We start from the raw sequence: 26,297 nt of genomic DNA on the forward strand, positions 1-26,297 counted from the left end.
AACGTTTAAAGTAATGTATTTAATATTTTCAAATAATTTATATTGTTGAAACAAAATATACGTAAAAGGCAAACACATATGTTACATGAACAACCATTTTGACATTTGCTGACCTTGAACTTTGAAAGCATTTATAGTGTGCCTTTTACGCCTGTACGCAATTACGAAGACAAAGAAAAAATATGCGATTAAAAGTGTCATCATTCATTAGTAGTACCGTTTCTATAGTAATGTAATTAGACCGCAGCGCGGGGAACAGACGACTTGAAAATTATTTTCACCTTTTCCCTTTCTTTTGATGTTACACAGTAAATAAAGCAAATGTTTTTTTGCACTCATTACTTTATAGATGTCTGCATCTTCAATTACCTTTTGCGTCGCGTGCGGTTTAAAAAATGAAAAATAGCATGCAAGACATTGTGCATTTGTAGTCGAAATGACCCAGATGGGTGGTGTAATTTTTCAATACGCACTTACGTTAGGGTTAAGTTTCGTTACGAAAACATATGTGCATTTAGTAATGGTATGTGTAATAAAATGTACAACTGTCAAGCCATGCATTTAAAAAAATATGATGATATAAACAAGACAATAACATGTATAAAGCGAGTATGGTAATAATTTTGTGTCGCTGAACCAATTTGTTTTTTTAAGACGTAAACATGCAAAGCGTGACGTATGATGTGCGATGAAGCGTCGTGCAAACACAAACAGCGGTTGTAACATCAAAAGCCATGCAGCAAATCTGCAAAATACAAGAAAAATACAATAAGCTACTTATTGCAATGGGGAGAAAACTCAAAATAAATTAGAAATACAATTAACAAGGCATGCAGCTGTTGATTTATGCAAGCTTACGACAAATATTTTGTTTGTAATTTCTGTCACTAAACTGTTCTGAATTGACTACCATTTACTGGCCATACTATTTGAGTCATATCGGAGAAATTATGTACATTTTGTAACTGTGAACACAATTTACTTAAATGTTTAACAGAAATAGAAAACCAACAAAAACAGTGAAATAAAACAAATAAAAAGGTTTGCGGGGAAAAAAAAGTCAGAAAGAGTAGACAGTGCGGCAGTCGGACGAATGGAACTTGGTATATAGACAGAAATGTATTAATACGCCGTTTTATTAAGCGCTACGTACATATTTGTGGAACTTACATCAGTATGACAAAAATTGCACATGTACATAGTGACTCCAACTACCCTGTTCTTACATACGGTTAGGAGATATAATAAATCAGTTTTAAAAATAAAATGTGAAAATAGTCAGAAGCAAATCGAGGTGTACATTATTGTCTTTAACTTTTAATAAAATTCCAACAAAATGATACGTAATTCAACGAAATTAAAGATCACATTTGTTCGAATACCCAGTATGTTCCCGCTTCAGGAAGAGATCTACAAAGCATTTGAGCCGTGCCATGAGAAAACCAACATAGTGGGTTGGCGACCAGCATGGATCCAGACCAGCCTGCGCATCCGCAGGATCAGGATCCATGCTGTTCGCTAACAGTTTCTCCAATTCCAATAGGCTTTAAAAGCGAACAGCATGGAGCCTGACCAGACTGCGCGGATGCGCAGGCTGGTCTGGATCCATGCTGGTCGCAAACCCACTATGTTGGTTTTCCCATGGCACGGCTCATTTTATTTTCTTATGCAGGTATGCTGTTTAAATTTGCACTTATGTTATTTACTGAATTTATATGTATACATATATATTACGTAACTTCCGACACCTATAAATTCAAAGAAGAGTCCAATGTGATAACAATTTCGTCAATATTCCCGAACAAGTTAGGCCTGACCGATTATCTACGTAGGTAAATTACAATACAACAAACGGGTGATAGTACGTTCGGATCCCGGGCGACTGTTTCCCTATTTTGAAGTAAAATTACATAACGTTATATTGTTGGTCAAGGTTTTATTCCTATTTTAAACGCCAGCACACTTTATTTTAAACCACAAGAGCTATTAAGTGAAATTTGATTAGCGTTGAATGCTTATCTCAACAGACTCTTCACAGAATACTGAGCTTTTGTAAACATAATAAATAGACTGGCAAAAGAATTATGGGCCTCTCGCAACAGGACCGAATCCTAGTCTTTGAACAAGTTCTAATAAAGCTTGTGCTGACCATGCCGTAGCGGGTGTCGATCCTGCTCCTCCTGCGGGTTTTGTCGTTTGTTGGGCTTGTGTTGTGGAAGGTGATTGCGTGGTAACAATTTTCCCAGAATTCCAGTTCCAGATGGGTTTCCCGTCTCCTGGCGCATGCCATGACGTCCGCCCATTGTTCCATGCCACACTCCCGTCAGCGTTTTGATACTGTGCCCCTCTCTGAGACCAACTACTTGCTGTCACTGATCCCTGATTCACTTGCTGCCAGTCCCCATTCGTGCCCCAACTGCCACCAGTGCCCGTGCCAGTACCAGTTCCAGTGCCCCCAGTTCCCCAAGACGAGGCAGAATTGCCACCCCAGGTACCACCTGCAGCTTGATTATTTGGACTACCCCATCCGTTTGTACCACCCTGGGCGCCCCATCCCCCGGTACCAGTCCCAGTCTGAGAGGTACCCCATCCCCCAGTCCCACCACTTGCACCCCAGCTTCCCCCTCCTGCAGTGTTTGCTCCCCATCCATTATTTCCTGTGTTCGCGTTCGCAGCACCCCAGCCACCACCGGTACTCCCTCCTGCTCCCCAGCCAGTGTTGCCTGCCGTATTTGAGCCCCAACCGTTGCCTGCACCAGCACCAGCACCAGCACCACGGCCAGCACCGCCAATCAGACTGCTCCATATGTTGGCTGGGGCTTGAGTGACCGACTGTCCAGACAGCCAGGGATCCATGGTAACCGCAACAGGTGCTCCTCCTTCGCCACCGGCTCCAGCTGCTGCTGAAATATCGTCAAAACATGTTTGCATTAGTCAACGCATCAAGTTTGACCTTCCGTAAAGTCACTATAAAGTAAAGTAATGCTTACTAGTGGCTAAATATTACAAAGCTCTGTTCTCATGACCACCGCTTTACAAAATGACACTACATGTATTGTCTTTAAAGCTTTTGTTACATTTGAGATTTTGGTACGTTCCTGACCTGGTAAAGGTCAGATAAAAATGAAATGATGAAAGTAATTTGAACAATTTGTTTAAATAGTTTTAGCAAATGTTCACAAATTCATACGCCAGCTTAACGTATATCATTACTGAAATACAAAGAGTAAGTTATGCAAATAAGTCTCAAAAGATTGTCATAATTTTCATGCCCTTATCAATAAAAGCACTAACAAAGCTACATGCACTCAAAGCAAGAAAATGACAAGCTTGCTGTATTTTCGTTACTAGAAGCAATGCACGCCGACAAAAATAAATATCCGCAGAAAACATCTGAATCCGCTAGGCTGCGAACTATTGAATGGTTCCAATCATATGTCCTATCCGGTAAGCTTGATTCTGGCTCAACTTGATCCTATTGCGTCTGCTTAATCCTTGGAGTTCGAACAACTGATTTAACGATAGCCCCAACTAGGTTGTCAAATACAAAGGGTTCGGACCACAGATTTACTGTTGGTCCCAACTAGGTAGCTAAATACAGGAAAGTCGGGCCTTAGATTTATTGTTGGTCTCAGCTAAGTAGCTGACATGCACACGAGTTCAAACTACACATAGTATTGGTCCCAACTAGGCAGCTTAATGCAGAGTGTTCGAACTACAGATTCATTGTTGGTCCCAACTAGGTAGCTAAATGCAGGGATTTCTGACTACAGATTCATTGTTGGTCTCAACTAGGTAGCTAAATGCAGGGATTTCTGACTACAGATTCATTGATGGTCCCAAGTGCATAGCTAAATGCAGGGATTTCTGACTACAGATTCATTGTTGGTCCCAACTAGGTAGCTTAATGCAGGGATTTCTGACTACAGATTCATTGTTGGTCCCAACTAGGTAGCTAAATGCAGGGATTTCGGATTACAGATTCAATGTTGGCCCCAACTAGGTAGCTAAATGCAGGGATTTCTGACTACAGATTCATTGTTGGTCCCAACTAGGTAGCTAAATGGAAACCTTCGTACTACAGTGTTACTGTTGACCCTAACTGGGTAGCTAAATAGAAAAAGTTAGGACTATAGATTTAATGACGATCCCAACTGGGTATCTAAATGTAGAACGTTCGGACAACAGATTTACTGTTGGTTCCCACTGGGTAACTAAATAGAAAACGTTTGGATTACCGATGTTATGATGGTCCCAACTGGGTAGCTAAACGCGGGGATTCGGACAACAGTTTTGCTGTATATAGATAGTTCGAAAAAAAAACCAACAAATTGTTACTGGCCATTATCGTCCTAGATTTATGATTCTTTGATATTTAAAATTGCGGGTAGTTTTCTTTGATCTAAGTTCATCTTATTCAGGAAACAAAGTCTAGATCAAGCATCAAAAATAATATTGGCACTTGACGTACTCAAAATTTCAGGCCAATGACTTGAATGTTAACCTTTTTCACCCCTGCAAGAAATAATTTATACGCAGTGCTGAACAGTATTAGTTCTGTGGATATATGTGTTGTTAATTTTATCATAATGTTCAAAAACGCAGATCAGCCCATATATTTCAAACCACAGTGGCTTACGCTCTGCTAAATTAAAAGCCATGCTAATATAAAAAGCGCTTAGGCTATTTCATATGAAAATACGAAATGCAGTTTCAAGACTCTTATCTCACTTTAATGCAAGCGCAATTCTTACTGAACTATTACAAAATGCAGCATTCGCAACCCTCGCAGCGGAAGTTTTCAAGATCGGGCACATAGCCATGCACTAAACACAACAGAGGCAGGATTTGAAGTGAAAACACTAATTATTGTATGAAAAAGAACACACGAAACAAAATTTATATGTAAATTCACATATAAACCAATAAGAGAAGATTTGTCGTTTCTTAGAACATTTTAGTAGACAAATATAATTTCAGGATAGGGAATTTAGCTGAACAAATTTAATCATCATACATTACAAACAAATGTATGTTATAAACAAGAGGGCCAAGATGGCCCTAGGTCGCTCTCCTGAGAAACACACCATTATACACCATAACAGTGTAAACATAGACCTAGTGATTGCATGGAAAAACATATTCTGACCAAGTATCATTAAAATTGGAGCAAACACAAGTATTTCTTTTATTTGACCTAGTGACCTAGTTTTTGACCCCAGATGACCCATATTCAAACTTGACCTAGATTTTATCAAGGCAATCTTTCTGACTGAATTTCACGATAATCAATTGAAAAATATAGCGTCTATCGCATACTCAAGGAAATCATTCTTACCAAATTTCATAAAGATCAATTGAAAAATACAGCCTATATTGCATACACAAGGTTTTTCTTTGATTTGACCTAGTGACCTAGTTTTTGACCACAGATGACCAATAACCAAACTCTACCTAGATTTTATCAAGGCAATAATTCTGACCAGATTTCATAAAGATCAATTGAAAAATACAGCCTCTACTGCATACACAAGGTTTTTCTTTGATTTGACCTAGTGACCTAATTTTTGATCCAAGATGACCCATATTCAAACTTGACCAAGATTTTATCAAGGCAATCACTCTGACTGAATTTCACGAAGATCAGTTGAAAAATATAGCCTCTATCGCATGCACAAGGTTTTTCTTTGATTTGACCTAATGACCTACTTTTTGACCCCAGATGACCCATATTCTAAGCTGACCTAGATTTCATCAAGGCAATCATTCTGACCAAAATTCATGTAGATTAATTGAAAAATACAGACTCCATCGCATACACAAGGTTTTTCTTTAATTTGACCTAGTGACCTAGTTTTAGATCAAGATTATCATTCTAACCAAAATGCATGAAGATTACTTGAAAAATACAGCCTCTATCGCATACACAAGGTTTTTCTTTGATTTGACCTAGTGACCTAGTTTTTGACTCCAGATAATCCATTTTCGAAACCGGCCTAGATTTTATCATGATAATCATTCTGACCAAAATTCATGAAGATACGTTGAAAAATACAGCCTCTATCGCATACACAAGGTTTTTCTTTAATTTGACCTAGTGACCTAGTTTTTGAATACAGATAATCCATTTTCAAACTCGGTCTAGATTTCATCTAGGTTATCATTCTGACCAAAATTCATAAAAATTACTTGAAAAATACAGCCTCTATCGCATACACAAGGTTTTTCTTTGATTTGACCTAGTGACCTAGTTTTTGACCCGAGATGACTCATTTTCAAACTCGGCCTAGATTTTATCAGGATAATCATTCTGAACAAAATGCATGAAGATAAGTTGAAAAATACAGCCTCTATCGCATACACAAAGTTTTTCTTTGATTTGACCTAGTGACCTAGTTTTTGACCCCAGATGACCCATTTTCGAACTCAGCCTAGATTTCATCAAGGTAATCATTCTGGCCAAATTTCATGAAGATCAGTTGAAAAATACAGCCTCTATCCTATACAAAAGCGAAATGTTGGCGGACAGACAGACAGACGACAGACAGACGCCGGACATCGAGTGATCAGAAAAACTCACCTGAGCATTGCTCAGGTGAGCTAAAAAGTGGGCTCCAGCGGCCACCATACTTCGATAATTAAAAGTGAGATTTAACACGGAAACGGGCTCGGAAGTGATTCAGATTTGCCTAAAGATTTCGAGCCCAGTCAATAGTTTGAAAAAAGGGCACATATTCATAAAAGTTTTAAGTAAAAAACTTGGACCAAAACATTACAATGCTATATTTTCCATTTTCTCTCAGTGTTAAATTAGCACAGACTGCGCTGAAACTTTAAATAAACGTGCATTAAACTTTACATAAACGTGCATTCTGTAACTACAAATAGCTTAGCCAAATTTCAGTTATGAGAATTTGATATAAAAAAAGTTTTGGTAAATAATTTCTTCAGTCCGAGTTCAAGTTTCATTCTTGACACTTTGATGAATACGAGCCCGGTATAAGAAACGGCAATTCAGAGAATGGCATGTACAGCAAATATATTTGATAAATTTCATGCCGGCACATTACCTTCGGGATCAACTGTGGCTAATCAAATTTAACAAAAAGGAAAACCATGATATATAATTAGTTATAACCTTAGACAACAAGCAATAAATGAGCCGCGCCATGGGAAAACCAACATAGTGGCATTGTGACCAGCATGGATCCAGACCAGCCTGCGCATTCGCGCGCGCAGTCTGTTCAGGATCCATGTTGTTCGCTAACAGTATCTCTAATTCCAGTAGGCTTTGAAAGCGAACAGCATGGATCCTGACCAGCCTGCGCATCCGACTGCGTGGATGCGCAGGCTGATCTGGATCCATGCTAGTCGCAAAGCCACTATGTTGGTTTTCTCATGGCGCGGCTCAAATGGACGTTATAAGTTTAACATCATGCCTGTGTACTACACTTGCAATGTTGATTTAAAAGCTGAGAAAAGACAACTGGCAATAAACTGGCAATAAAGTAAAATATCATGCCAGAAAGATACTTTTGAGATCAACTATGCATAATTTGATTTAAAAGCAGACAATCCGATGATATTATAAGCAATTGCAATAAACTGACAAGAGAGAGGATGCATCATGCCGACAAATTACGTTCGAAATCAACCGTACTCTGTAAGATATAATAACATATAAATATAAAATGATATCACGCCGGAACGATACTTCGTAATGAACTGTGCATTATTTGAGTTAACAAATACAAAAATATAAGATATAACCATTTCAGCTGATAATGAATGCACATTTAACACAAACAAGATTAGACAGCGGCCCATTTAAATCTGTAACTATTCCTATGACCTCACTTTGAACCGCATCAGCATTCACTTCAAAGACAAGAAAAAATGGCATATAACTTACTAAAGGATAGCCGTGAAGAAAATAAACTCCTTGGGCTAAATTGATAACAAGAAATATCTTTAAAAATGATGGTCGGCGAATTGTAATAAGGAAAGAAGTTTATGAATTTTCATCTAACATTCATCTTTCATCTAACATTTTTCAAATTGCAAAACTAAACACCGCACTTTAACATTTTTTTTTTATTATTTTTTAATTTTTCGCAAAGGTTTCGTAGGGTTACAATTTTGTTTCGTTTATCCTTAGACGAATAATTACAGCAGTAGTTTGATGAAGATTCATGAAGCGGTTCATGAGAAGAGGTCATTAAACGTGTTTATATTTTTAGCTAAATTGGTCCCTATCCCCATTTGTAACAAAATAGCAGGAGACCTTACGATATTGTAACACATCGAGTTTGATAAAAATCCATTACATTTTTGTGGTTAGTGCGAAGAAAGGCATATCTACTTTTAGCTATAGTGGTTCCTAATAGGGCCCAAGTTACTATATAAATAAATTTGGAAGAGGACCTTATAATGATGCTCCAGACCATGTATGACAAAGATCCACCAAGCTGTTTATGAGACGCTGTATAAAGGCATTTCTAGTTTTAGCTCTAGCAGCCCTTAAAAGGGGTCAAATGTCCCAGCTGAACAAAGTCGGCTGCGGGCCTAATAAAGATGCTACAAATCAAGTTTGATTAGAACACATGAGAAAAAATCAATTAAAGGATTTTTTTATTTATTATTTTTATTTATTTCTAAAATAGGCCAACTGATCCCGCTTTAACAAATGCATATTCGCTATTTATGAATCTTTGGACAATAACGTCACACCTATAAAAAAGTGAAGGTCAAGCAAAACATACAATTGTAATTATTTCAATATTTCTGTTTCATAAGCAAAGTTTGACCGTAGTCATATCACATAGATAAACTGTATGCAGCGTACCTTCATTTCAGTGTAATGAGATTCAGTCATTATATAGCATATATATAATGAAATAGATTTCAACTGAGTTCAATATCTGCATACCATACTAAAGAAAAATATTCATATATAATAAATCAGTTAAATAATTTATAACAAATATATCAAAGCAAACAAGTACTCATTTTAATATGCAATCTGAATAAGTCACAAAAACAAGAAACCTTTTCATATACACGACAATTGTAAGAAGGAAAATCCTTTAAAAAACACTTCTCTACATAAAAGACTCTTATCACACCCTTATTCATGTGATACGCAGACCGTATTCAGCTCTTTTTTTAATTTGATATATGTTGGTATTTGAACAGGTTTTTATCATATTTATTAAACTTACTTATCATTTTGAGATATATCAATATTCTTGCTAAATATACTGAGCCAAAGTTAGCTTTAAAACTGTGAACAGCGTCGTTTAGGGTGAATGCTTTGTCTACATTTCACTCAGCGTAGCACAATCAACAGAGTGAAAGAAATTGACACTCTCGTCCAATCAGGCAGAGTGTTGCATAAATCTTCCATTTTGATAAATTATCTATAATGCGTTATCAAGTAGCTTGATTTGCAAACTGAGGTCACGTGGCATAGGTAACGAAAACGAATTTAGACGGCGTCGCCGAAAAAAAAAAAAAACAAGAAACGCGGCAATGCCACGAAACCAGGTTTTCAACACTTTTCATAAGAAAACAAAAGTATACTGAATCACAGTGCACCACTTTAAAGCACAACCCTAACCCTAAACCCTAAATCCTAACCCTAACCTAACCTAACCCTATTTTTAGTAACAATGACCTTGACCTTGATCCAAGAAACCCCAAAATCAATCCCAAGCTACAACTTTATATAAGTTTTCTATACACCAAGTTTCATCATGATAACTTATTCCTAAGTTAAGTTATTGACCGGAAACCCTTTTTCTATTTTAAGTAACAGTGACCTTGACCTTGACTCCAGAAACCCCAAAATCAATCCCAGCCTTTGTCTTGATATAAGCTACATACATACCAAGTTTTATTCAAATATCATTACCGAAACAAAAGTTATTGACCGGTCACCAGTTTGACGCCGCCGCCCATCCGCCCGCCCGCCCAACGACATACCCCAACCTAGTAACTCAAGTTTTCGTTGAAAACCTGGTTAAAAAACAATAACAATTATACCCGTCTGTGACATGAATCTTGGTTTAGAATTTTTCAATTTCCTTCAACAAGCGTCTCTCCTATATTTTTCACAGCTCTAACCTGATGTAGATTTAAATCTATCCTGTAATCTATGTTTAAACACAAAGTATGGTACATACGAGTATACCGCGGTATACCGTCAGTAGCATATAATTTTCATTTAGTTTCTTTTGGGTAATTGCGATAGGTTTGCTGGTTCTCTGCTTGTCCATTGCTTAATGCAAAGAAAGCAATGTAAAAATGCCATGGTACTCGAAAGCTTTCATCTAGACGGACCGGAGTAAGTACCTTAATATTGGCACACAGAAAGATTTTGTTTGGTTTGAGTTTAACGCCGTCTTTCAACAGTATTTCAGTCATGTTACGGCGGACAGTTAACCTAACCAGTGTTCCTTGATTCTGTACCAGTACAAACCTGTTCTCCGCAAGTAACTGCCAACTTCCCCACATGAATCAGAGGTGGAGGACGAATGATTTCAAATCGTCACGGAGAACATACTACGCCCGGGGATCGAACTCAATACCCCGCGATCCGTCGACCAACGCTCTCCCTACTGAGCTAAGCGGGTGGGCTCAGAAAGGTAGTTAGTTCTATACGAAAACTGAGAATGATTTGATAATTTGTTCTATAGGAAGCCTGAGAATGATTGAACAATTTGTTCTATAGGAAACCTGAGAAAGATTGGACAGTTTGGACCTGCCTTTACAACTGTTGAAACTTTGCAAATGACATTTCACATTTATGTTTTGCCGACAACTCATTTTATAATCAAATTCAACAAAACACTGCATGATCTCATGCAATGAATTTATGGCAATTTCGAAAGTAGAGATAAAATATGAACACATTTTATTATAGCTGTGACTAAAATTGCCATTTAGAAATAATAACATTTCATTGCTGCTGTGACTAAAACTGCCAAACTGAAATAATAAACAGAATTAACATTTCCGTAGGATGCATCCGGCGGCGATATTTATGTAGCCTACATGCACCAAAATGACGTAGAAGAATGCGTTCTCTAAGCTGTCAAATTGTTTGGAAAGTATAACAATCGAAATACGTGTGTTGTCCAAGTTGTGTTACACACATTCGACACATACCACGAGTACATAACTTGTTTTATCATTGCTACCTTCGTTGCTCTTAAGGTACAGACGTTACTCCCGTGTGTAATTGGTGGCTCAATTCGAGTAACTGGTTCTCTTTCTACTTTTCGCAACAAGCGAGCGCCTTTGGGCAGTGGCGGATGCTTAAAGACTCTCCAGTATTCGACCAAATGTTCACTTGTTCCAGGCCATATGAGCCAAAAGCAGAACGAGAACCAATAATTGATACCGATGGTTCTCATTGGCTGACAAAGAAAGCGTGGGAGTAATATCCACACCTCAACAGCAACGACGGTAGCAATGGTTGAACAAACGAAGTACATACATTTTAAGATGCACTTGGCGGATAGCTTACAGCATGGATTCTAAATATGTCGGACCCTCAAATTACTGTAGACATGAAGACAGCGCTATTTACTTCACAGGCAGGTTTTAGAAAATCTCACTCAGCTTGTGATGATTTTTAGCTTGATAGATATTGTACAGTCTAGTAAAAAGAAATTGTATTGTTGTTCTGTAGATTTTAAGCAGGCATTTGACTCTTTTTGTAGAAACGACTTGTGGTATAAAGTGCAACGGTTAAAGATAAATGGAAAATGTAAAGACTTTTTTAATTGTAATGTCGGTGTGAGACAAGGCGAACATTTGTCGCCTTTTTTATTTAGTATATTCTTAAATGACTTAAAAAATTATCTATGTGAAAGTAATGTTGAGGGATTTAGCAAACATTTAAATGCCGAAAATTTAAAATATACTTGAATTATTGATTTATATGCAGATGATATTCGCAGACCCTGAAAACGATTTACAAAATGCCTTAAATGTATTGAAATCACATTGTGTCCAGTGGAAATTGAAAATAACGGTTGATAAATCAAAAATACTCATTTTTGGTAAAGGTAGAACCAGATGAAATTTGTTTTTTTTTATATATTGGAAACAGTCAGGTAGAAATCGTCAAGCACTACAAGTGCCTTCGCATTTACTTTACTAAGGGTGGCTCTGTTCTTACAACAAAGAAATATATAGAGGACCAGGGAAATAAAGCATTGTTTTCTTTTTTTTTTTTTTTTTTTTTTTTTTGAGAAAAAACCGAACCCCTTAATTTGTCATATGAACTGGAAATAGATCTCTTTAACAAAATGGAAAAACCAGTATTACTGTATGGTTATGAAATTTGGGGTTTTGGAAATATTGATTGTATTAAAAAAGGTTTGTATATCTTTAAACTTAAGAAGTCGACCAACAATTTCATAGATGATATAATTTTATGGTGAACTTGGTATCTTTCAAGTATGTCTTGATATCCATAGAAGAGTTATATCGTTTGGACAAAACTTACTAAATGTTCTAATGAAAATACTGAAAAAATGTCTCGTAAAGTTTACAGAATGATATATGAAATGAATATTTCAGGTACTATAAAGTCCCAATATGTTCGTCCGGATTTTCGGGTGTATGGCATAGTCAGAGTTCTTAAGCGACTAATGGTTGATTGAGTCAATTTGTCAAAAATTTAGAGCAATTTTATACAGAAATGGCATTCTGATTTACAAATTACATCAAGCACTAATATTTACAAAACTATTAAAACTAATTTCCATAGAAGCGTTTACATCAGTCTTTTGTCATCTAGACGTAGTCTATTGATTATGCGTTTTTGTTAGAAACCATAGATTACCTGTGGAAATGGGAAGATGGCAGGGAATACCATCTTCTGAAAGAAAATGTACTTTTTGTAATAGTGATGTAGGTTATGAATTTCACTTTCTTTTTATATGTCAACAATTTGTTAATGAAAGAAAAAAGTAGTTGAAACGATATTACTATGTTAATCCGAACTTTTTCAAGTTGGAATTGTTCTCCAGCACAAATATAGCTGTACTGAACAAACTTAGTCTATTTGTCGCGTAATTATTTAGAACTTATAACGTTGATATATTTATTGGAGAATTGGTAGAATGTACTTTACAAAAGGTCTACATTATCACCATTTGATGTGCTACATGTATCCGAATGCTATATATATTATGTTCGTCGTTCTCCATTGACCTGCAGTTTGTTGATATGATATGCCGCCATTTTTCACTGTATAACTACGAAAATGATGCTGATGTTTACCTGATGCAAACCTAAGTTGGAAAGTAAAGTCTGAAAGTTTTAAAATTTCCAAAAACTAAAGATCAAAATTAGGATCTCATCAACACTGTATCTAATTAAATGTATGTCTCTGTACAAAAAAAGTCACTAATTGCGATGTTTTGGCCAAGTTCGTGTGTCGCCTGGGTGTGGATATGTATAATATTTCCCTGTTGTGTCAAATTTAAGGCGTTCATATTGTACATTGTATATTTAATCACTCATTGGAAGGTACGTGCTCCTTAAGTGTAAACAAAACTGACACAATTAAATTATTTAACGCTATTATGTCATATGCATCATTTTTATTTGTTGTTGTCATAAGGAGTTTGACATTAATTACTTCTGCTACTATTTAAGGTTAAGTACTATGACATGAAAAATAATTATCTTGTTTTTATATTAACGTGTAAAATAATGCATATGTTCAAAACAAATTACAAACGTTTTCCGGTTGCATTCTTTAGCATATTTTTCATTTGTTTCAATATGGCATTGATCATTAGTGTATGTCTAGCAACTTGAATTTGAATTGTCTGTACTAATTGAACTTTTATAGACCTATGTTATGAAATAAAGATATTGTCTCAGTCACTTGACCATGGTTTCCAACCCCATATTTTCTAATACTTCTTGTTGTCAATAGAGAGACCATAAGGCAACGGTAGTCTCAAAAGAAGCGCAAGGATGTAAATGCTGATAAAAAATCCCATGTTTTAGATTGTCATTTTTACAAAAATTATAGGGGGAACATTTAGGACCGTCAAACCTACATCACGGTGTGAAGAACGCCGAAACGTCATACAAAGCTACGTAATTAAGCGGAAATTACCGATTGCCTTTAACGGACAGTTTCTATCACAACTGAGATTTTAAAGACACATTATATCATGTATTTTGATACTTACCATGTAATGAGGGATCAAGTCGAATCATTCCTGATCTAATATTTGTATAGTATATCGTCAAATTCACAACAACTGTTGCTCTGAAATAAACGGAAGTAATATTACAATATCTCTCAAATTTAACGTATTATAAAAAGTGCAAACACCGTGACCAAAGAAAAAAAAAAACATTGCTTGAAGGAAACTGATAAGTTCATAAGTTCATGTCTTAATTACTTTAGTATAAACTACGTCTCCTCGGCATTTGGAAATGCTTGGCTAGCATGTATCTGAACATCCTGCGAAATATATGCTTACCCCAACATAGCTATATCAAATTCACATTTAAACCAATTATATTTATCAAAGAAATTATAAATACAGAAACGTAAATGTTGTAACCTGTCACCCTGACCAGTTTATCAAACGAATAGACGCTTATTGCAATAAGATATAATTGTAATATGACTAACAATGCTTTAAAAGCACTGTTTTGCTATAAATTATTTCTTAATTCAATTAAGATATCCCGAGACGTTTCAATGAAACTCATCTTAAAGCGCTTTAATTAAAGGTATCCTAAACGCACCTTTAAACGCTTTAAGTAATATAAAGGTATCCTAAGAAGAAAAATTAAAACATTTACGATATATGGGCGGTTACTGGACAATCTACTCAACTGTATACAGTGAAAATACTCACATAAATTGGATTTGCTCTGACATCATATTTTCTGGACCGTACCATAATACAGACACGGAGTCTTTATAAGAATTATTTTGATGCGTCACCGTGTCACCACGTGCTAAACAGTTTAATCGTTTGCAGCCCCCATCTTCGCTATAAAATATACCCGTGGGCCAATCTTTAGCACCCTCCTCCGCAGCTACCATCATGAACCCTTTGAAAGGTGGACCCCATAATGTAACTGAAAAAAAAGTCAAATAAAAGCTGATGTATTTACTATGGTAATAATTATAATTTTATCATATCTTTTATCAAATCGCTTAAATTTCTGAAGATTAATGTTGTTTCTTGTTATAGAGGTGAGTGGGTACAAGACGTTAAGGTAGAATATAGGTTTTCGATCTACCTGCGATTCAACCGAAGTTGTCATCACTAGAAGTTGAGCAACTTGTGGCTGTAAATGGGTTAATTTGGTCAGATTATGATAGAAAATGATAATTTCAGTGCAATTTTGCAGATAATGTGTACAAAAAAAAAACTAAAAAATATTTCAAATTCACTGTTAAGGGTTTATTTTTTTCTAACAATGCGTATACTGACTAAATTTTGCTAAATTTTAGGTGTCAGAACTAAGACTGGGTACATTTTACAGTTGAAGTGTGTGATTTGAGTGCAGTTTAGAGCACAGAATGATAAAATATGGCAAAAATAAGCCCATACAATGAGAAGCGGTGTAATGAAGTATTTCGACCCCCATAGAATAACGACCCCCCCCCCCCGGTCATTATTCTATAGAAAATGTGACTCCTTTCCTGTAAAATATTGACTCCCCATATAAAAAACTGACTCCCTTTGAAAACTCTATAGAATAACGACCCCCGGTCATTATTCTATAGAAAAACTGACCCCTTCAAGTAAAATACTGACTCGCTAAAGATGACTCCCTTCGAATCTCATAGAATAACGACCCCGGATATTATTCTATAGAAAAAGTAACTCATTCCGTGTAAAATACTCACTGCCGAAATCACTACATTCGAACTCTCATACAATACCGATTCCCGGACATTATTCTATTTAAAAAAGTTACTCTTTACGTGTAAAACACCGGCTCCTAAAAATACTTTCGACGATAATATCTATTAAAAAGTGATCCCCACCAAACCTAACGGACAATTTTACTAGATCTACAACTCTAATACCCTCCATTGCCAATAGTTAATATTTTTATTGTGCTACTACTACTGGTGCCGCTACTTCTATTGCTATTACTACGTGTACTTCTTCTACTACTACTACTACTACTACTACTACTACTACTACTTTTACTACTACTACTTTTACTACTACTACTACAACTGCTACTACTGATACTACTATACCAGCTTCCACTAATACGTCTTGTACATCTACCTCTTCTTCTCCTGCTGCTGTTGTTGCTGTCACTTATTTCTCTGCTGCTGCTGCTGCTGCTGCTGCGCTGCTGCTGCTACTACTGCAACTGCCACTACTACTACTACTACTACTTTCTACTGTTGCCGCTACCGTACTTTACTGCCACTGCTAAGTATTGCAACTTCTATTAATACTAAGTTCTATGCTAGCAGTTTCTTGTGCAGTTTTCTTCTGAAGAATTACTTCATACCGAAGTTTGCAGGGATTATTTACACTGGTGTGTTTTGTGAATGTATTGTGAATTGTTATTTTCCTGAAAAAAAATTGTATACACCAAGATACAGCATCTAGAAATAGAATCCCTTTTCCCGTTGCGGAATGCTCTGATTTCTGTGTCAAGTGATGGTATCTGGGGCTAATTGTCAAATGGAAGGACGGACAGACAGACGGACAAGGGCAAATCTATATGCCCCCTCCCCTGAATGGGGGCATAAAATGCAGCAATTAGGCCTTAGATACATGAGTTATTACTAAATTTGACCAAATGACCGGGGGTCGTTTTTTATGGGAGTCAATATTCTTCATGAGGTTCAGTTTACTTCACGTGGGGGAGTCATAGTACTATGATCTGGAGGTCATAATACTATGACCGAGGAGTCACTTTTTCTATAGAATAATGACCGGGGGTCATTATTCTATGGGGGTCGAAATACTTCATTACAGCGGCCATAACTTGTATGTCGTGACAGCTGTTTTAAAGGAAATTTGGCATGCTAGCGTACCTTACTGGAAAAGCTGTAAAACCTTGAAAATTAATTTTATCATACTGAAACTGGTATTTTTTTTTCATGCATTTAGGATACTCGTACAATTTAAATGGAAATAACACTTTTATAGTTATATACTACTAATCCAGTTCCTTCTTTATTTCATGTAAACAATCAAATCTTGAGGCCTCATTTTCAGTACTTTAGAGTATTTCAATGATATGAAAACCATATATGGCCATTCAGTATGACATGTATTCCTATCAAAATAGAAAAGTATTATACAGTATGGAAATACATTTTGACTACTTCACATGTAACACTATGTAGTCACTTCCTGTTTGTGTTATCAGTCCACAAGATAATAATACTTAGTAGGTGAATGTAGTATCTAACTATCTAAACTCCTGACAAAGTTTCAAACCAATTTGCAGTGGCTGGGGACGTACGCATGCGCATAGGCTGCAGATTAATTCCCTAAGCGTGGTCTCGTCATTTGCTGTCCATATAATTGGGTCGCTTTCGCTGTCAATGTCATGTGACAATGACTCAGTTTCATCCAATTGTTACTTCTTTGACATACAATCTCATATTGCCGCGTGATGCGTCAATTATGTTATAATACATTATACATGTCTATCAACTAACGCGCGCTGAAACAATCTTTTTATTGTTAACATATATAATAAAATTCACAACATAAATTACTTTTTTGAACACTTTAATCAGTTAGTTGTCATTATTAAACCCATCGTAAAATTTTCTCATGACCTATATCCTAAAATACGTCCTACAATACTTGGTCACGAAGTTCAGGAAAAGTGCTTGAATCTCTTTATTTTCGATATACATGTACATTTTTTTTTTGTATTTTGCCAATAACTTATGTATACTCTCAAACGAAAGGTGTTCAAGTTTCGTAAAGGCGGTATTTATCCCGATTTTATATTTTATCAGAATTTAGGATGGCACGTGTCATTTCCTATACCATGGAGCAACATCTAGGATATATTATGTACATGTACTACAAGGGTTAATCCAAATGACAGGTATGAAAATTGCTAGTACGCCAGACCTTAGCGTATATTTAAAAGTGACTTGTCAACAATTCCACAGAAGGTCCAACTGTCTCTAAATGGTTTTGTCGAATTTCAAGCAATAAAATGTTGTTTGCACTTTGAGTTTCGACTTAACGTAAACGTTGAGACACTCGGAGCTAAGAGCAAGACGTTTGCCTGAAGGACTAACTATAAAATTAAACACATCAAAATGCAAACTGGATCCCATTTGTTAACCGTTGATCAAAATGATGCTGGGAGTTCCCCAGCCTACAACATGCATATGCTATGAAGTTACTGGCACTGTGTTTTAAACCAAAACGAAAATTAGAAATCGAACAAACACTACAGATGACACAAAGTTTTTCGAAAGTATCACGTAGAAAACTTTGCAGAAATCCTATAAACGTAGTACAGCATGCCTGAAGTACGTTGGCCAGGCCACAATCTAGCTACTTAACCTTCCTACATGTGACAATTTCGAACTTTCCAAAACTGAACTATTAATTATCTGGTAAGAGAAAATTATGTAGTTGTTGTTGTTGTTTTTTTTTTTTTTTTTTTTGTTTTTTTTTTTTGGTCTTGTGCTTGCATCTGTCATTTTCCAGTGTACTGGCGGGTTTGTACACTTAAGCACTATGGCAAATATTCCTAGAATGGAACTTCACGCATCTGTGTGATGCATCAAAACTTCAAAACTTTTGGAAAACCCCTCATGTATGAGCATACATCGTAAAAAATTTTAAAGGTCATTCCAAAAAATGATTTTAATAACTATTCAGATATTCATTATATAACAGCGTTACAAAGAAATTAAGTTAAAACTAGGAATTAGGTATTAAAATGCGATAAAAATTGAAATAAAAATAAATGAAATACACATGTTCATGAATTATTCATAGCAATTTTACATTATTGCATACTAAGCATACCTTTGTCGTATAGGAATCAGTCAAAAATGTTACTGAAAACTGAATAAAAGGTTGGATTTCCATTGTTTAAAGTGTACACGCATTATCATCAATAAACCGTGCACAGTCTTATATAAAACATACGTAAATGGCAAACATTGAAAATAATGAAGATATTATATCATTTTGTCGTGTCTCAATTTTCCTTTCAAGACATAAGATAAACACATTAAATGGTATTATTTCTATTTGTCACAATACAGAACTTACACAATCGAGGAGGGTTCGAGAGCATTGGAAAGGTATTCAAAGACTCCTTCTGGCTGCACATTATTCGCAACCTCTGACATCATATTAAAAAAATAAAAGATGTCTTTAAATGTAAATTAAAAACAGAACTTTTAAATATGCCACTTTAAATCTTAAATCCTATTAAACAAATAAACAAGGCCTTCTTGTTGTTTAAACGCTCATAATGCCTTTGTTTTACATGTGGCTGTCACATTTTCCGTTATGAACATAAAATACATTGAATTCTTGTTAATTAACATTTGTCAAAGGTTTGAATATTGCAGAATATACTAGAATGTTTTATTGAATATATTATTTTTATTACCTCCCTTTATAGCTCTAACTATAACAGTTCATGTGCAATATTAAAAGGAGTGCTTTTCTAACCATGTAAGTACGCATAACATCTGTTTGGAAAACTGTTTCATCTGTTTTTAATAAGATAAAAAAATATAAGTATTATGGACCTCTAACGTCTGATTTACAGTAGTTCTGACATCAGACGCGCAGGATTTGAGGAACCAGTGAGTCGGAACCTATGTAAACCAGACGTCAACCCACTGTAAGAAGACCTTGTTTATTTTCATTCTAACATGCTCTTTGAAATTATATGATAAAAATATGCTGTTTTTTTTTTTTCTAGAGTAGTATTGAACCGAACGGCATGCCACATTTTGACGTCATAATTGACGCCATGTAATGCTCTGTCATCGGACAAGAAGAATATTAAACTAGAGAACATGAAATGTAAAACCAATAATACAGATACATGTATCGAGTTTGATCATACCCATAAAAATCATTCAACAAAAAGCAAAAAGAAAGGAAAATTTACAAAACAAGATAAAACTTGACAATAGATGTTGAATAATAATAGAAATCTAATTTTCGTTTCAGTGCGAGTTTGAAAGAAACGCATCAGACGAACAATGTAGTGGACACAAGTGAAACATAATTTGACAACAAAGTTGTTTTACAGCACACATAGCGCAAATGCAGTTACTACTGATAGAACGTAGTTACCGTATCGATCCGATACTGAGCCTAAATATTTACTAAATTGAACGGATTATACTATTAGGTACGTCTCAGGTACGTATCAAATACGAATAGATAGATTACTACGTTTTTAATCCGTGCTAGACGTACTTTCCGCGCCGTATGTGTGACTGGGGTATTAAGCAGATATTGCGTGAATATTTCATGAGTTAAGCTGTTCCTTTTTCGATATGATATATGTCAGTGCTTACTAAATATTTTATTTAAAGTATCTAAAACGGTATTTACTATTAATTTGTTGTCATGTCATGCTTTTTTTCGCATGCGCGAAGTCTTCAAAATATAAACACATTTATAATAGACCTGTAAACACATTTATTATAAATATATATTACAGAGCATTGTCTTTTTAACATTTACAGCTGTGTAACAAATTGGCTTGTCAAAAAGACAAAAAAATGGACTGACAGGTCAAATACAGTTTTTACTTAATTAGTGCACTAATGAATTTGTCAACGACAAAATACTACCTCTGTCAAAAAAGTAATTTCAAGTTGTCGAAGTTTGTTAAATCCTGTCGAACGGCAGTACGAATGTAAAACGCGTATACGACGCGCATTCTAAATATCCATAGTATATATCATGAGGTGCTTTGATTATGATGGACCGTTAACCAAAATACATTTGTTTTAATTAAAGTGCAGCAATTCACCTTACACTGATCGAGCAGCACATTTCTTGAGTGATTTGTACTTTTTTTCTTTAAGCTGTGCACCGCCAGCAAAGCTTGAAAGTATATGATCAACAATCGTGTCGGTGCGACGTTAAACCCAAACATAACAGAAACTAATTACACACTAAGTACAATGCACAGGTACATAGCTTAAGGCAGTATAAATGTGCACTACCACTATACAGTTAGAAGTATTTTGTCTGTAACTGCATGACGACAAAACTAAAAATACACAATTAATTTATCTACAATTAATGTATTTAGTAAAGTTAAGTACACTTGATGAGGTTTTTTTACATTTGAAGCAAATGTTCGAAAGATCAGATATTTTAGTGAAAGGTGGACATTTGATGATATTCATCTGAAGGCATGTAATGTTTTCAGAAGACACTTGAAAATGTCGGTTGTTTTTTAGCAGTACAGAACAAACAATTTCTTTAGACGCACATGTGTACGTCGTCAAACATATGCACACAATAAAACAGCATAAAATCAAGTCACCATGGAACACTTGTCAAGCTTGGTGAAAAGGATACCTAACACCTTTTGTCTATTGTTTAACTCAAATAATTTACTGGTGCTTACAATTCTATTTATACGGCCCAACTTGTCATCCTCTGAAAGAAACAATATGTTTTATAAATTTTTTTGTAACACGCTTACGAAACAAGCATTGCTTTGTGACATTGACCTTAAACCTGAATAAAATGACCATCACGATTTTATACCAGTTTTAGTGTAACTGTCAGTCAAACAAACACCAGACAGACTACAACTACTTAATACATGTATATATATAACTAACAACCTCACGAATTAACCTTTATTTCTTTTCTTTTTAACTTGGATAATTTACTCATACATGCTAACAAAGATGTCACGTATTGCCTTTATCTGGTGAATATCTTCACTGTATTGCCTTTATCTGGTGAATAATGGCGTAAGAACCAACAATAGTTAAACAGTAAAAGAAATGCACCCACTGAGATTTTTATATTAACAATAACCGTTTCCATTTCTCACCATTTCAGATTGGGAGAGTGAGGACCTCGGTGAAATTGTGCTATCTCCAGGACAGTGAAGACTGTGGTCAAATTGTTCTTTCTCAGATATTTAAATCTTAAGTCAGACAGCGCACGCATGGTGGAAAAATACACACATTTTATGATAAACGATTGACAATTTCGTAGGTCAAACTTGACGCCGCCATTGTATCTCAGCCTAGCAGGTCATTTCCATGATGTCTAAGACCTATCACAGGGCTAGTCTTCTCCTATTTATTACTTATTTAAGAAGGAATTATATTATTAAAAGTGAAATCGATTTATGAGACTTTTTGTCAAGTTGCAATATATTTTGAATCTTTGTAGTTGAAAGTTTGTACAGCTGTGTCTTGTTTAAGTATATTCTGAGACAAAGTTTTATATTTGCAACTTAAAAAAATTGAATAGATAGTACATTTTTATTTTCCATTTTGAATTTGATGGTTACGGGCTTAGAACACGTGTTACACTTTGAAACAGGGAACCATTGCTCGTGGTGCTATTCATTTATCAATGAAATTATTTCCCTTGCTTCTAAAAGAGCAAAGACGGAAATTATGCTGTGACTTTCACGCAGTTACTTAAAATGGATATAGTTGAATATGTCAGAGACTTTGAGGCGGAGAAAAATTGGTGCGTTAAATGTAGTAGTGGATGTCAGTTTTAGTGCACGAACATATATGTTAAGTAACTATGAAGTGCAGCTGTCTGGACTATATATGCATACAATGATTTATTGTATAGTTCAAGTGGGGTAAGTTATGGAGCACCTGTTTGACTTGACAATATAAATATATGTACACCTTTAGAAAGCAATCGAGAGTGACAAAAATAAAACCCTTAAGAAGTTTGCCGGTGCTTGTATTTAAATACTTTTGTACTTGAACAGGTTATTAACGAAAACTTATTGACATGTTTACGTATGAAAATGTTTAGAGAAAAGCACCAGAGATACTGTTGTGTTATTTCTTATGTGTGTGTGTGTGTTTCTTTTTGTCTGTATTCACATTTATATCAAATAAAGTACGATATCTGTACACATTTTATTCTAGATTTCACATATATATTACGAAATATGTTTAATTAATAACGCTGTATCAATTTTGCCATTGCGTTCCACCTTACTAAATTCTTTTAAAGATAGCATTAAGTATAAGAGACGTTGATCTAGTTGACTTGAAGAAATAAGCAATTTTGTTGTTTCGGCAAGAACAGCTTACTTGTGATAAAACAATGATAACATTTGTGACTTTCCACATTGAATTTATAAAACTCGTTGAAAAAAATGATATAAAATATTACTTTATTTAACTCGTTTAATATTCTCAATGTACACTTAATATGACAAATTGTATACTGCAATGAAATGACACATGTAAATTTATCACATTTCAGACATTTCGGCAAAGGTTTATTACATACCTGTTTAGAATGAATATATGATCACAGGACAAACATTCAATTAGTAATTTTCGCAAAATATAAAATTTGAATGAAAGGCATACAATGCAATTGATAAACGCAAATGAGCCGCGCCATGTGAAAACCAACATAGTGCGTTTGCGATCAGCATGGATCCAGACCAACCTGCGCAGTCTGGTCAGGATCCATGCTATTCGCTAGTGGTTTCTCTAATTGCAATAGGCTTTGAAAGCGAACAGCGTGGATCCTGATCAGACTGCGCGGATTCGCAGGCTGATCTTGATCCATGCTGATCGCAAACGCACTATGTTGGTTTTCTCATGGCGCGGCTCAAATATTTAAAGTGTCATAATGGTTTTGGTTATAATATGGCTGTCGCGTTTTTGATATGAATATAAAACATTAATTTCGTCTAATTTCCATATTCGGTAATTATTATCTCATATATTTGCCATAGATTTGCCATAGATTTCAATATTTGATTAATATAATGTAAAGTATGAGTGGATCCCTCTTTTTTATTATCTCCTTTTTTGCTCTAATAAAATATGTTAATGCGCAAGATCGTAAATATCTTATGTTAGTGCAAAAGAGGCACACGAATATTTTTCAATCATTAATAAGTGATTCTGACAAAGATAAATCAAAGCCCTGAAAGGACTGATAGCCAGTGCTTACTGAGTGATATTTCAACCAATACACCTGAAGAATCAACATTTAATTGTGCGTAGACCGGTCATGATTTTAACAATGTTGGTAGAGGTCCACTAGACAATGCTACATGCCAAATATCTAAGCTCTGTGCATTGTGGTTCAAGACAAGAAGATTTTTAAAGGTTTTCTCTATACAACTCTATGTAAAACTAAGTTTGCCCCAGGGTTGGGCCAGTTTCAACCCTAACCCTAAACCCTAACCCTAACCCTAGAGCGGAGTGATTCCGAATATTTCGAATGTTAATATAAAGTTCATAATTATTCTAGAATCCGTTGTTGCTTGTTTTTGTTGTTTAAAACAGTAGTCCTCGGTTGCTCACACACTCACATAATATCGAGATCATAAAAACTAAATATGGGACTATTTTTTACACGTCCAGAATATTTGTTTGATGCGGTCACACAGAAATAGAAGAAAACTCAAACGACGCGAGGTTGAAACTGATTTAGAGTTATAGCCAGTTGTTAAAGCACTGGCTAAAAAGTAAACTACATTGTCTGACACGTAAATTTATGACATTTCAGATAAAAAATGCTTTAAAAGTTTTCTTAAAAGTTCATAAAAAGTAGTCCAAATATATACGTACATGTTTCATAATTTAGACAGATAATTAATTTTGAATAATTTCTGAAATATACCTTTATACACGTCATAATGTTCACACCGCGGAAACACATGTCTTACTTGATGTATTTACATCTGTTGCATTGTAGCATGCGTATATTAATCATTCTAAAGGAATATAATAATTTTCATATTGTTAAATGCTTCTTTTTTTTGGCTTATAGGAACTATGTTTCATTTTGTTAAAATCTATTTTGGCTATGCTTCAAAATGCGTTTTACAGCGAAGCGGTTTTGAAAAGCTTCACCAAGTTAAAGTTTTCATGAATTCATGATATTATGATATTTATTTATTTATTTATTGTTGTTGTTTGCTTCTTGTTTTTTTTTTTCTCGATGTCTGAACATAAGCAGACAGTTTGAAGAGATTCACATTTTCGCAGTAAACGACTAGCAATACGTGAAATACTACTTTTATTCTTTACAACCATTCCGGCTTCATTTAAGAGAAATGTGTTTGGACTTCTTGCTTTTATGCATAGTATAATATTAACCAACAATAGGATTTGGAAAAAAGGGTCAAATATAAAATGCAAAACTTCAAGCGCAACTGTACTCACCTCGTATTGGCCTGTCTGGCCTAAACACATCCGCCGACGTTGTGATATTATAAAGTCCCATTGCTTTTGTCGGGAAAACCCTTCTGTAAGTGTGTGGATGTATATGCCTGGGCGTCATGTAAAAGCAAGAGTCCTTTGGAGACCCATTAGGCCTTGAGTAAGTGTAATATATAAAGCATAAAATTCCAAATAGTAAATATAATCCCTTCATGACTGTTGTTTGCCACACAACGATCTAAGAAAAAATTCTTTAGATTATGCTGACTGAAGAGTTTTCAATTAATGTTTCAATACATCAAAAATCCATGTAAAAAGCCACAACATAAAAAAGGTAGTGATTTGTAATGAGTTTGACAAGATTCTGTCGTTTTCTTGATCTTCTTAGAGGATGGATGGTGAAATGCGAAGCTTTGATTGGCTCATGTGACCGTGACGTAACACTTTTCGGAACATGTTTTGACAACCAGAAAGGGTGCACAGCGATTTTATTTATTCGGAGATGTTACAGTTCATGACATTTTACGCGCAAGTTCAGACCGTAAGAAAATTACATGTAACTGTTACGACTTAATAAATGCAATTTACACAAATCCATTCACAGCCCTCGACATAGAGACCCTTTCAGTTCTTTCTTTTGTACTAGTCGTTTAATATGAACAAGGCAAAGACTGAACTGAAACGAGCGAGAGGAAATAACGTTTTGGCATCTTTCTTTTAAAATTTAAGTCATCGAAACTACTTGCTGCTAACAAAAGCAAAACTATTCACTTCTTTAATTCGCAAGATATTTTTGATTAAAAGCTGTAACTAATATTATTATGGAGGGCAGTGATATAGAATTTTTGAAGAGATACATGATTTAATTAAATCTCAGTTGTCACTGCCTTTACCG

The 26,297-nt window shown here is 35.2% G+C and overlaps 1 protein-coding gene across 4 annotated transcripts; it reads right to left on the reverse strand.

The window, feature by feature from the left end:
* Positions 1-25,800, reverse strand: LOC123526549 (uncharacterized transmembrane protein DDB_G0289901-like). Of its 4 annotated transcripts, none has more exons than XM_053523035.1 (5): positions 25,406-25,800; positions 14,904-15,129; positions 14,223-14,302; positions 7,071-7,088; positions 1-2,900 (listed from the first exon to the last, which is right to left on the reverse strand). In XM_053523035.1, the coding sequence occupies exons 1-5, from the start codon at positions 25,614-25,616 to the stop codon at positions 2,083-2,085; spliced, it is 1,353 nt and encodes a 450-aa protein (XP_053379010.1). In that variant the 5' UTR covers positions 25,617-25,800; the 3' UTR covers positions 1-2,082. The 4 variants fall into 4 exon arrangements, with proteins under 4 accessions (XP_053379010.1, XP_045161679.2, XP_053379012.1 ...); XM_045305744.2 differs by having other exon boundaries at positions 1-2,903; XM_053523037.1 differs by lacking the exon at positions 7,071-7,088.
* Between the last annotated feature and the right edge of the window lie 497 nt (positions 25,801-26,297).

This window comes from Mercenaria mercenaria, chromosome 14 (assembly GCF_021730395.1).
Source record: "Mercenaria mercenaria strain notata chromosome 14, MADL_Memer_1, whole genome shotgun sequence".
Lineage (NCBI taxonomy): Eukaryota > Metazoa > Mollusca > Bivalvia > Venerida > Veneridae > Mercenaria > Mercenaria mercenaria.

Excerpts from the sequence above, each read along its gene's own strand:
- LOC123526549 (XM_045305744.2), bottom strand. The coding sequence starts at position 25,616 with ATGAAGGGATTATATTTACTATTTGGAATTTTATGCTTTATATATTAC. Across the intron at positions 15,130-25,405 it reads GCCAGACAGGCCAATACGAG|TTACATTATGGGGTCCACCT; the intron begins GTGAGTACAGTT and ends CTTTTTTTTCAG. Across the intron at positions 14,303-14,903 it reads TCAGAGCAAATCCAATTTAT|AGCAACAGTTGTTGTGAATT; the intron begins GTGAGTATTTTC and ends CGTTTATTTCAG.